Source organism: Tubulanus polymorphus, chromosome 4 (assembly GCF_964204645.1).
Source record: "Tubulanus polymorphus chromosome 4, tnTubPoly1.2, whole genome shotgun sequence".
NCBI classification, from domain to species: domain Eukaryota; kingdom Metazoa; phylum Nemertea; class Palaeonemertea; order Tubulaniformes; family Tubulanidae; genus Tubulanus; species Tubulanus polymorphus.
The window spans coordinates 7852491-7865867 of NC_134028.1; the positions used below are offsets into that span (position 1 = coordinate 7852491).

At 37.7% G+C, this 13377-nt stretch overlaps 2 protein-coding genes across 3 annotated transcripts; one reads left to right on the forward strand and one right to left on the reverse strand.

Moving 5' to 3' along the window:
- Positions 1-4155: 4155 nt before the first annotated feature.
- LOC141903513 (uncharacterized) lies at positions 4156-8418 on the forward strand. Its single transcript, XM_074791637.1, has 7 exons — positions 4156-4245; positions 5091-5183; positions 5562-5648; positions 6057-6179; positions 6615-6869; positions 7078-7215; positions 7300-8418. Exons 1-7 carry the CDS (start codon positions 4156-4158, stop codon positions 8416-8418), a joined length of 1905 nt encoding a protein of 634 aa, XP_074647738.1.
- A 1668-nt stretch (positions 8419-10086) lies between these two features.
- LOC141904134 (glutathione S-transferase 1-like) lies at positions 10087-11798 on the reverse strand. 2 transcript variants are annotated; one of them, XM_074792656.1, is made up of 5 exons: positions 11659-11798; positions 11278-11447; positions 11133-11191; positions 10798-10942; positions 10087-10677 (listed from the first exon to the last, which is right to left on the reverse strand). In XM_074792656.1, the coding sequence occupies exons 2-5, from the start codon at positions 11419-11421 to the stop codon at positions 10363-10365; spliced, it is 663 nt and encodes a 220-aa protein (XP_074648757.1). In that variant the 5' UTR covers positions 11422-11447; positions 11659-11798; the 3' UTR covers positions 10087-10362. The 2 variants fall into 2 exon arrangements, with proteins under 2 accessions (XP_074648757.1, XP_074648758.1); XM_074792657.1 differs by having other exon boundaries at positions 11278-11423; positions 11659-11776.
- Between the last annotated feature and the right edge of the window lie 1579 nt (positions 11799-13377).

Below are 13377 nucleotides of genomic sequence, written 5' to 3' on the forward strand. Positions count from 1 at the left end.
ATACAATTTGTAAATTATATTTTTTCTTCGATTCAAAATATCGAAAATGTCCCAAGTTATCTAGAATAAAATAACGAAACTTTTGTAACCGTGGATACGAACGTTGTCACGTCGGGTGCTAGGATGCTTATCTCGAATATTTTCCGAAGGTACCGTTTTCACGCTGTAGTCGCGGGAATTTCTTATTAATGAATTCCTGTTTATTGATGCCGTTTCGTCGGGCAGTCAGATTAGCTGGTTTCAGTTGTCTACTGAATCGTCGAGATTCGTTCGTAGTTCCACAACAGGTAATGAAGATTCCCAAAATATTGACGCGACTGCAAGGTTTACGGACGATCAGGGGCCATTGCTCAAATTGAAGTTCATCATAGTGAAAGACTAGATAAAATCAGTTGATGGATGTTTTTATTAACATTGTGCCTAACATGATGAAGTAAAAAAAAAATGATGACCACTGATCAAATATTATGTCCGAGTAGTGACGATATATAGAGAATGTTAATTTTTTCCCGTTGCTTTAGTTATATTTTCCACTCATTTATCGTCACTCACTCTTCTTATATTCTATACCATACTATTGTTTTAGATAATTACCCCCTAGTTTGCTTTTACTTAAATTTGTTTAGTCAGTAACATTTCTACGTTGTAATACCGCTAGTTCGCTTCACTCTTAATCACTTAATTTGTTTCTTTGTTTTTGGCATATATAGAAACATGTATACTTCTCGATTTTTTGGCATGAATAAATATCTTTTTGATAACTCATTTTGCCTGACGATGACTATAATAGTACGATAACCACACTCAAACGTGGAGAACGGATAATAAGATGAAAACCAACTATGTACAAATGAAAAGAATCTTAAAATCGAGAATTTATTTATTCAAAAAAAATAGAAAAAAAATTCTCGATTTTAAAATTCTTTTCATTTGTACATAGTGGGTTTTTATCTTATTGTCGAATCAACTTTTCGGACTTCATCTTTCTCGTCTTATTAGTGAGGGATTCTCTACACAGTGTATAAAAACGATAGCTTGCACCTTGTTTCTGATATCCCAAGTCAAGACGTCAACTGACTTTTTAATCATGGACCCTAGTCCGTGGTTTATTAACTAAATCTTTTCATTCTGACTTAATCATACACACATCATCTGTGATTGATCGCTTGTTATATCTTGGAGTAAAACTCCAAGGTTATATGCAACGAAAACTTTCTTTCCTGGGTATCACGCGGATGGCGGATGAGCAACTAAACTAATTATCTGAGACCTAACTCTCTTTGAGATGATCGAACAATCACGCGTGTTAATGTGTCTAATTTAGATACTATTAATTAATAAGCCGTGATTAATTATCTCATTTTCAAAGTCGACCTAGTTTTTATTGAGGGATTAGCCTTCATCCCCTCATTGTTCCCGCCGAGTTCAAGTTATGCATTGTTCTTGAACAAACAAACGCTGGACTCTGGCCAGCCTATGCATGCATGTGTTTCGCGGACATCAATGCGTCAGTGTTGGACATGTCTATAGTGTTATAAACCATATGTATTAGTCGATCCAACCTCGCCTGGAGACTTACACCCATTTCAACGTTCGAATGCGATTTCTCTACTTTATATAATGAGAAATATGGAAAATTATTTTATTAGAAATATAGATAACATATCTAATCCTGGATTTACATTCGTTATCGTAGTAGAAGAAGGGAATGATAATTGTTGAAATGGTAAGATTTCTGCGGTTTTCAAGTTCAATATCTACATCTCGTCGTGGAGATTTTATGAATTTTGTCTGAAAAAATCGTTGTTGACCTATTTCAGGCCGATGAGGAAAATTCACCGGTCTCCGCTGACGCGAATAAAACCAACAGAAACAGAAGTAGACGTCGACGCTCTAGAAGGAGAAATTTGAGCAGTAAGTTGTTTCCCTTGGATTTTGCTATACGCAAACACTTCGATACATATATTGTCATGTATACCTGTAATGTAAATAGCATGGACAGATAAAGCGATATGTGTCATCAAGGTTATTGTTGAATATTTCAACTAAAGACCAGGAGGAGTTAGTGCAGATAACAGATCCAGGGCTTCAGTGTACTCTCAATAGCTCTATACTCGGCCCACGGGGTGTTTATTTTTCATATAAAAAGCACTGGGTATAATTTGAGAACCAATTGTCTCTAATCTTGGTATTAGAATATAAAATACACATGGCTTAGATTTGTGATTTTGTTTGATGTAGTATGTACTTTGCTTATATTTCAAATATAGATTATATGTATAATAACGGTTTTAGATTATGATATCACGTAGACAAGTCGTGGCATAGTCCTTAGTAATTAGCGTTATGCTCTTCTCAACAATTCGTGCACACTTTGTAGCAGTGTCATTAATGGCAGCTGCTTTTTCTACAAGTAAACACATGTACTCTCAGTCCAGATTATACGTACACACAGCTTTATTGTGAATTCGCAGCTTGTGGTCTGGTCACACGTTTGAATATTCTAGTGTGACGAAAGCTTCTGTCATTTTATACATGTTATCATGTTACTCCACTCACTTAATGGCTCAATTTATACCTTCACCCGTTAATTGATAAACCGGGACTATTACGTATTTCTGAAGCGTTGTAGGCGCTCAAAATTGCCGACTGCGTTCTCGGACACGGCTTACGTAGTCACTTCATACATGGACGTATAAACTAGTTAATACGTCCATGCTTCATGTAATGAATCTTCAGTAGTTAATTGTACTTGCCCCGCATTTTATTTTGTATTGGTAAAGAAAGTAGCACAGTTAGTAGTAAGAATAGAAGCTTTGTATATTTAGAAATACGTTTCCGAATTTTCGGTCTTTTTCTAGCAAATGGCTTTACTTCCATGTTCATAATTACAAAGGAACGCATTTGTAATGAATGGGAAAAATCTCGATATCTGAGTAGTATCAACATGGTTAGATTTGTTAATTTGTCATTTTTACGATTCTTCAGAAAATTCTAAAAGTAAACCGATCTTGGAAGTCGGTGAAGTTGTTAACGACATTAAATCTCCCGCCGAGAGAACGACGGATGACATCAAGAAGCCGGTTCTTTCCGACCTCACCGAGAATGATGCAAACGATAAAATAAACTCGGTAAGTTTTTGACTAAATTGGACGCGTAATAGACTGACTGAAATATAGGCCTTTACAGAGTCCCTACGATTCCTTGAAGACTCCTTCTAAACCAAAAATATTTTTCAAGGTCCTTGAATATCCTTGAATTTCAGCAAAATGCCCAAAAGTCATTGAAAACCCCTTTGAATTTTGAGAAATTGGCAATTAGAATTTTTTTTAGGTTTTAGGCCTAGTTATCATACACAAGAGTCCACCGAATTAAATTGTTTACTAAGATAAACAGTACCGATTTAGGAGGAGTCGACAGTAATTGGGATATGAAAGTGATACTTACACTCCTCTAAATTTGAAATTTTCTCCTTGAAAATTCCTTTAATTCTCGAATGATTGAGGGACCCTGCTATATTAAAGTTCGCTTACGGAACTGTGTTAAAGCATAGTTCCCTAGTAATCTTTATGATATTGCCCACATGCTAGCAAGTGGAGACATTCGTCAGAAATATCAAAATTGTGATATTATTTCATAGAATCGATGCATATTTCAATTTGCATTGGCCTAATTTTCTGCTCTTAATATATAAATGTATTAAAATTACATGTTGAAGTTCGAGAACTATATGTTGAATCTTGGAGTAATTATCTAAATTACTCCAAGGTTGAATGGGCTGAAATGTTGGTGCATATAAACTTTAATCCTACTGGGCACAGAGAGTGCCGGTATATACCGCTAGTACATGTTTATATATATCTCTCTTCGGTCAAGGTGAAATAAACCGCTACGGTTTAGATAATTCACCTGCAGATGAACTGACGCGACTTTGTGTCCTATAATTGGTCCCTTTTTCGTGTCTTCTCTCCTTGTGCTGTGTTCTAACGAGAAAGAAAGAACATTGAACAAAAGTCTAAGCAATTGGTCGGATGAACGTTGTTTCCTGACTTGGATAGAAATGTTTTTGATTAGTTAACGTGTCTGAAACTGATAATGATGTTTTCAAATAAAAGTGAAATAGTATTATTCTACATTGTACAGCCGCCGAGCAACATGAAGTCTATGATTATGATCTTAACGAAAACTGTAGAAAACGGAGTAAACGCTTCAGTCGCGCAGGCATCCCAACATATCTACGCCAAGGTAAGCATGAACCTAATTTGGACATGCATTTCGGGTGCATGCCCGTGCCGAGGAGTGGTTCGGGGGTAGCGAACGAACCCCCTAAAGTTCAAAGTGCCCTTCAACAAGTCAAGACAGTGTCAAAAAATTTGGGTCACGATTTTTCGAAATTGGATACAATTTTCATGCATTTGGAAAATTAAAAATCAATCCATTGTCAAATGATTTAGGTACCCGTGCATTTCATATAAGCCATAAGAAAGTGACAAAGTGCCCTTTTTCTTGAAATAGAACTGCCCCTCCAATAAGTTCGGCACCGGCCTGGGGTGTTTTTTTCTTTTTTCATCGTTCTACCAGCGGTTCTATGTTTAAAATAATCAATATTTTCTGCCAAAAATACATTTTTGATTCAGTCTTTAGACTGATAACCGCTTTGAATTCAGATTTCACATTTCGGGTTCGTAACCCCACTTTTAACGCTTAACCATTTGTCTCGGTCATAAAATACCCGACCATTTCGTGTAGTAATGGATCTAGTGTCCCTTAGTTAACAGTCGTTTTTCTGATGACGAAAGCGAGGACATTTTAAAAGCCCCAGGTCACATTGAAAATACAAAGATTCACGCGTCACATATATAATTTTTTTCTATAGAGGTGACCTATTCGCCAGTGTTTAAATTCCAGCGTTAGAAGCCACGTTTTTATCATACAAACCTGCGGACTCAATCTTCATCTTTATTCATAGAATAACTATACTCATTCAGCGAATACTCGAATTACAATTTTCATAAAACTTGACATATTTCCTCATGAGGATTGGCCATCCCCGAACCAATGTGTATAACTATAAAACTCTATGGTTTTAGGTTGGAGTTGATGATAATTTACCGAACGATAAAGAGTCGATTCATCAAAATGGATTTGGAATTACATCGCAAACATCACCTCAGTCTATCAAGGTACGTCAGCAAATTCATTCGTTTTATCATCGGCGAGATAAGAAGTATTAATTACGGACTTGATCGGAAGTGCGGGGTTATTGGGTTTGTAAAACGAGTGATTCGAACGGAGCTATAGCTCGGTTACAGATACGGATCTCGGTTACGGATCTTCAACCCAGAGGGATGGGAGAGAAACCTTTCTGATGAAACAGCTAGCTCACTGGGTAGTACTCCTAACTTAAGCGGTGGGGGGGGGGCTGGGGGTATCCCCCTTTACTCGTCGCAAGTTTGAGGTCATACTCGCAGACGAACAGTGTGCAGATGTCTATTTTTGAAATGCTTCGAATTTTTTTTAAATATTTTTTCATTTTTTGGTTTTTAATATTTTCATTTCAGACGATTGCAAATGCTGGCGTTAAAACAACGGTGATAACAACTGAGTCAACGGCGATTAATGGAAATATACCATCAATAGCCGACAAGGTAAGACATACTGTAAGGAATTCGATTATTTTCTATCTGAGTCAAGTTTTGTTAAGTTGCTTAGGTTTGTATGGTGGATGATTCGGGACATGTCAATATTTTCTGTTCATCCCCCACGAAGATGCACAAATAATTTTATCGCGCAAAAACAAACATTCGTTTTTGCGCCCGCTCAAAAACATATATTCCTTTTTGCGCGTTTTCACGGAAGATAAATAAAAATATTGACATGTCCCGAATCAGCCACAGGTTTGTAAAGAAATATTAGATCTATAGTGTAATCACATCATTCCAGACACTGAAGTTTAGTTTGTTCATAGTCGTTAGTAGATTTTTGGTCAATCCGAACCACATGAAACATCGAATTGTGAAACTACAACAATTTTGAATTCTATGTTTTCATTCCAGCAAACTACGCCTGACGATAAGGTACCCGATCCGGATCAGCCTTCTGTTGCGAACAACAATATGACTGTAGATACTCCCGTATTCAAGTACAAGGACACATCGGAACTGTCAGCCTCGGAAAAGGTCATTATAAGATGATTTATAGGGTTCTGACGGCTTAAATCCTTGATCGAAATGCCTAAAACTCCTTTTAAAACTCTTTCAATTTTGAGAAATAGGCCATTAGGAATTTTTTTCTAGATTGTAGATGTACAATGGACTAACCCCTTAAACAAAACAGTTGCGACCTAAATTTTCTTTTTACCAAATTCGACAGTTACCGAATTAGGAACCCAGTTTAAAGGATAAAAATTTGTTCAGGAATTAACGATTTACCAAAATAAACAGTACCGATTTAGGAGGAGTCTACAGTAATTGGGTTATGAAAGTGATGCAGAACTTCATCAAGGAAATTTGAAATTTAAACTCCATATATCCAGGAATGGCTGACCTGTAGGGACCCTGATATTGATCATCTTTATTTGCCAAAAAAATACATTTTGTTATTTGATGGAACAGGTGACGATAAATGACTCGTCAAATTCGCCAGAATCGACGGAGTTACTCGAGGATAAGCCGCTCGTTTCTGAACAAAAACCGACACTTTCCCTGGAGGTTTCTGATGCTAAGTCCGATGAATCGACCACCAACAAACCAGCGGAAGATATCTGCTCGATTCCACTTCTATGTGCGACATCCCCTGCAATACTCGATAGTTCCCTCCCAGACGATGAGACAACGCTTCAATCAACTTCCTCAAATACTGCTGGCGAGGTAATATCAACTCATCCACCATTCATTGATCTGATCTGATCATTTTGCGCATTTACGTGCTTTTATTAACTTAATTGTTTAAGCCTTGATACGTAATTAATCCAGTGGTAATGGGAACAACCCTCTATGTATTTAGTTAACCTTCGCCATTCTAAGACTTTCGTGAACTTCACATTATAAATATGTCTCCCATGTTTGCTTTACACAGATAACGGAATCATCGAATACAACAGCAGCTCAACAGTTACCACCAAGTCTTATAAAAGAGTTACAAACTACAATTGAATCTAGAAATACAAAACTCCCGCTGAATTCATCAACGACATCAACAACGACAATAGAGAAAGTAAGAACAGTCTCCTGATTGATACTCGTTTGAATTGTATTTTGTATTGAATTTTATTTGTAAGGTTAATTTGTTATTTTTCAGTTGCCACCTGATCAAGAAGTGGAAAGTAAGCAGCCTTCGGTGGTGAGCTACGATCTACAGATGAAAACGCCGATTGGACGGATTAAGGAACAAGCGAAAAAACGAACTTCAACCGTTCGAGTTTCGTGTCTGGTAGGTGACGAAAAGCCGCCATCTATCGTCGTACCGCAAGGCGTATACTCGACGCTTTTAGATTATACTCTAATCAAAAAACTTACTCATGCCGCGAAACAATGTTGGACAACAAAATCGCTGGTCGACTGCGTGAACTGGGACGATCTATTCCTGAAGGACGCGTACAGACGCGTGCGTTTGTTTAAAAGCGAACGCGGTAGTTATTCGAAAATGGGACCTCGACATTCGTCTTGCGTGTATCGTGCCGTGTGCGACGGCGATCCGATTGTGCTGAAATACTTCAAGAAAAACGACACGAAACTGCGCGATATTCTCGAAGAAGCCGTCTTGCTACTGTATTTACAATCTACTCCCACTGTGCCGCGAATGTTAGGCTTGGTGCCGCTTCAGCCAGACGACCGCGAGGACGGTTACTGCGAATGGGCTCTAGCTATGAAAGACGCCGGCGTGCCGTTAAGACTGGTAATAGCTCAGGAAATAACCAGACGCCGACAAAACCAAGCGACGAAATACTCTCTATCGAACTGGGTAGAGTGTATGTATCGAGTGTGCGTTTTGGTGGACTTCGTCCACAGGAAAAAAGGCGTCGTCATGAACAATGTAAACGTCGATAATATGGTCGTCAAAGACATCGAGGGGAAACTGATCCCGATTCTCGTCGATACGGGTAACGCGTTTCCCGAGGGCGAACGCGAGTACGCCTACAAACCGCGCACGGCAGACGATGCGAAGAAATTCGGCACCGATAATCCAGAAGTAGCGCCCGAGATATTCATGGGCGGTAGGGCGGATTGTCGCAGCGATAACTATTCGATCGGCGAAATGTTGCGCAAAATGAAAGTCTATTTCGAAATGGATTTCGACTGTATCGATAGGTTGATAGCCGGGTGCTGCGACGCGAAACCCAAACGACGACTGTCAACGCTGTCGATAGCGAACACGTTACAGGAATTAGCCATAGTGCTTAGCGATTCCGGACACTGAATTAAAAACATATTTATACATGTATGTATACCCAATTGTGATAAATGGTGCTAGTCTGTCTTCATCATCATGTTTGAAACGATATTTGTTTTTAGATTCGATATATGTATACTGCAAATGAATATTAGTTCTAACGTCTTGGGTATTTTATATATAAAATTTTTAATTAATCAATCAATAGCGTAACAAAATAATTTCATTGAAAAATGGTCGAAACTGCGTTGTTTATCTTTTACGGGATTCGAACCTGATAGAATCGTACCATTACGCGCAGGACCGCTACACACCGGGTGTATCGTTATAAGTTTTGTTCTCTAACTGTGTAGACATCTTTGGCAACGGCTGATTCTAGCGATATGCTTTTGAGATTCCCGATCTGTATACATCAGGTTCAAATCACTGCAGGCGTTTCTTCGTGCATATAATTCATGCCTGAATTTGCATTTATTGTAACAAACGATCTAACTGCAATGTTTTATGGAATGCCTTATTTATATATAAGTGTAAATTGTTATAAATTGCTGTAATTTTCTGTAATGACTGGTATAGATATAAATCTCAGTATTCAGGCTTTTTGAGCAAACGCAAAGATGATGATTTAACAATTTATTCTGGAATAAATCATCAACTGTAGGTTTGCTCATACATGTTTCGATAGTTACGTACTAATCTTTATTCACTGTAGGCTAATGGACTCAGTGATTAAAAACATGTTTTGAAGTGGATACCGTGGTTATATCTTGATTGATGCGTATTGTTTCGTCTTTTTATGGGTTTTTTTAGAAATGTTTGGCTACGTTGAGAATGTACATATAGATTTGTTAAAACTTAAAGTTACTACACTGATCATAACTGCTTTAAAATTTCGATGTATATCTTGTCAAAATACATTGCTGATCTTAATATGTATATTCTTTTCTCAATTCAAAATATATTGTTAATTTGTACATGTATATAAAATTTCCGATTGATCTGAAAATATTTTGTTTTATATGCTAAAATATATACGTGTAAATATTGTAATTAATTAAAAGTTCTAGTCAAAAAGAAATATCTGTTTATATTTCAAAATATAATCAAGTAAATCGACACGCTCTGTGGTGGGTTTTTTTTTCATTGATCGTTGTATTTGAATAGACTTAACGACGAGAGGGTTCTCCTCTATACTAGTGCCCCAGGGACGCCATGCACATTAGGAAAGTAGTACTGAACTGTTTGACAATCTGACGTCGATTTTATCAATCCCTCCCCCTTCGTCAATGTATACAGAAACCAATGATGTTGCAACTGTTGCACAATCACTGAATGTGCATGGGCAACAACGTCGATGTGGTAACAAGATATTCACATACATATAAAACCTCGTGGAGTGGGGACCGGCAAAATTGTTTCGAGTTACGCAATGGGAAAGTATAGTAGGAAGTCAGAAAATACCGCTTTTGTCAGAGTTAAAGGTCTATATCCCGAGCGTCTGTACCTTGTGAATATACGGAAACCAATAATGCCGTTGAAACGGGCTGAAAAACGAATTCCCTTTTTGTGTGGAACTGACGCCGTGCAGGCTTTCTAACAAGTTACAGGACGCGACAATGATGCGGGATTTCTCAAATCAGCTTCTCGCATACATAGAAAACGAAATAATTAACGCGGTCCTAAATGATTCGGTGCTTTTATTCAAACTAGCAAGATATATGAAACAATGATGGTTAATATAATATAGTATAGATCCTACATTTTAGATTTCAACTGATTCACATGCTGACTTATCACATATAATATATATTGCCAACCAATGATATAACTTCGTATAAATATTGCCTATGAATACATATATTTATATAACGTGATTTGTTTAACGCTACGAAAAAAAACGTGGTAATATAAATTGACTTTCCGAATACGAATTCTCTGTTTGGAATTTGCTTTTTTCGGGCATTATGTATATTAATGATGCGCCACAACTCCTTTGCGGGATTTCATGTACTGTTTGAACGAATCCAAGCCGCTGTTGCACTCTTCGAAATACGGCAACTTTTTCATCGTATTCAACCAACGCGAAACGTTCTTCCAGCCGGAAATATCGTAGTCGATGAGGGTAGAAAACATAACCGACGCGGCGATGCTCAGATCGGCTACAGTCATATGATCGCCAGTAACGTATTTCTTCCCTTCGAGATACCCGTCCAACAGGTCGTACGATTGCTTCATTGCTTTCTCTTTCTCCGGGTCCAACTCTTTGCCTTCCAACATTTTCGGGTACTGGAATAAAAAGAAAACCTGTCTGATTTGTCTGTAACCCCTAGTAACCAGTGGTGGCTTTTGCCACCGAGGCATGAAAAGGTGTGGACAAGAGAGTTCATGAACTCGATCTATACATACTATATACTGTCCTGTCTTTCCGTACATTTTGTCCATGTCGAAAAACAAGAATCTATTAATTTGGTAGATTTTTTCGGGATTGTCTTTCGGATAGAAGTTGCTATTCTTACTGTATTTTTCAGCCAAATACAACATTATTGCTCGACTGCAAAATTCAATCGATGAACAATTTTTAGATTTCGTAATAAACAGCGCCGATGCAGTTAATATTCAATGTTCATTTGCATATTCATATTGAATTTAGGCACGCTGTAAAATGGATAGCTTTTGTATCTTTTGATTATTTACCAATCGGGCTGCAGCAACACGCCTCAAGGTTTTGGCCCTTAACGTACCTTTCCCACATAATGAAGCCATTGTCATCAACGGTTGGGATGCAATGCTGAGGATTCATCTGTGTGTACAAAAGGGAAAAATTATTCAAATTTTCATTACAACATACGTATTACCAAAAATACATACGAATGTCTGTTTTCATACCTTGAGAAATTCCGGGGTCATGTGTTCATTTTTCATCAGATCAGTATACTTCAAGTTGAATTCCAATCCCAGTTCTTTCAATACCATCCAGACTCCCCGACACGGGGAGCTGACGTGCATCATGTAAAAATTAATTGGTGCCATTTCTACCGCGAAAGAGACAAAGGTATCTAAAGAATGAAGGTAAAAATTGTTTTTCCAATAATTATATGAAAACAAGAGCCTATCTCCAAGGGACGTTCCACTTCGAACGCCTGGCTATTTAGCAATAATGTAAATACGTTTGTGTAGATATCAATAACTTAAAGCACGCAGAGATATTCTCGTAGCCTACATGTCAGAGGTTTGAGATATATTTTTTTATCGATATCTTATCCTTACCTAAACGACTGTTCCGACCAGTATAACAAAATTTTTGTGTCGTGTGATTCGAAGACGACGCTACTAACAAGGGAGTTACCTCGTTACCGAAAATAGTCGCAACAGGGTTTCACCGAGTGACGAGGCATGCAACAACAACAGTACTGCGCTACGACATATCTATAAACTCAATATTGTCTATTGTTAAATAGTATATATATGAATGTAATATCTCATGCATATAATGTGAATTGGCTACGATCGAAGCCATATAGCGATCACTGTGAACCTCTAACTACCACTCGGGGTTTTGCGGGTCGTTACAGTTTCTGCATTTAGCCTATAAACAATAGCGTTTCATTTCGGTGAATCTAGGCACTTAATCAGCGCTACTGTTTGATTTTATTTTCTTTAGATCAACACCAGGGGCCGGTTGCTCAAAGGTTGTTCAAGTCTTAAACAACCTTTGAGCAACCGGCCCCTGTTGTATCGGAATTGTTTTTCGCTGAAGCAATGCTGCATCCAAGATCCGCATTTAAAAAATATAATCCCATATCATTTTTGCCAAATTATTTTTGTTTCTCGTAGCTGTGATGGAACACGTATATTTTGAAGTTTTGCCAAGGATCAGGTAATATTTTCGCCGGTAGGCCTACTTCTGGCCTCCTACTACCTAGAGATCGTTTCGAAATTGAAAATGAGTAGCCTACTCATCTTTAATTTAGAAACGATCTCACAGGATCACCCAAGGATGACAGGCCTGATTAAATTATTGTTTATAATTGCTAAATTCCGGAGGTTATTGAACCACAGAGGTCGGCGACATCGATTTTTGCATTTAGCAAGAATAGAAAAAGTAACTGTTATATTTCTAATCCGTATGAATGGTAAATAATTAGATTTTGACTAATATTATTAACACGTAGTATTGCTCATTTATTTGTAAAATACAGCCTAAATGAAGCTGGCCTAATGTGTCTATCTGACCTTAAAATCTAATCATTCGCCTCAGCTTTAGGTTTAACTTATATATAAGATAAGATGATATGTTAATTCCGAGAAAAAGTTGCCAGTATGAGACACAACCCACCTATAATCCTCCAAGTTAGTCTTACACAGAAATATTCCTATTTCGGAAGGTACACGAGATCAATCGCCATCTATCGGAAACATTGGAGCGCAATCACACTCGGCTACCGTGTGTCAAAATGCCCTTTACACTTAGAAAATCCCGACAATTAGACATTAATTGCGCAATTATACTTGTTCAGTTACAGATATTCATTTTCTAAGAACTTTCTTAGTCTTTAACTCATCGGGTCGCGTCCCCGGCGATGCCAAGGAAGACAACATTGATTTGGTGACCTCTGGTCATTTCGTCACAGGCATCTTTGAAGGTTGGGATAGCTGGCGGCACTTGACTTAGGAAAAATGTAAGGGTACCCTGTCGCACCTTATTTCCTGTACTACCCTTCTGATAAGAAGATTCGCCGGTGCGTTGCACATGTCAAAACCAAAATAAAAAACTACGTGTAAAAACGGTTTTTACGTCAACCATGCACCCTCCTGGAAAAGGAATCATATTAGGCTTCACACTCATTTATTTAGATATGAAGAGTGAATTTGAATGATTTTAATCATAAGAAAATAATTAATAAAATTTCAAAAATCAATTTAAAAACTCTAACATCTGTAGGCTATTGTTCTCGTTAAATATCTGGCGATGATCGCCACGGACCC

Bases quoted from the DNA above. Each gene is read 5' to 3' on its own strand.
- LOC141903513 (XM_074791637.1), top strand. From the start codon at position 4,156: ATGAAGTCTATGATTATGATCTTAACGAAAACTGTAGAAAACGGAGTA. The intron at 5,649-6,056 runs GTAAGACATACT...TTTTCATTCCAG, and splicing joins TACCATCAATAGCCGACAAG to CAAACTACGCCTGACGATAA. The intron at 7,216-7,299 runs GTAAGAACAGTC...GTTATTTTTCAG, and splicing joins CAACAACGACAATAGAGAAA to TTGCCACCTGATCAAGAAGT.
- LOC141904134 (XM_074792656.1), bottom strand. From the start codon at position 11,421: ATGGCACCAATTAATTTTTACATGATGCACGTCAGCTCCCCGTGTCGG. The intron at 10,943-11,132 runs GTACGTTAAGGG...TGAATTTTGCAG, and splicing joins GGCTTCATTATGTGGGAAAG to TCGAGCAATAATGTTGTATT. The intron at 10,678-10,797 runs GTATGTATAGAT...TTTTTATTCCAG, and splicing joins GAAAGACAGGACAGTATATA to TACCCGAAAATGTTGGAAGG.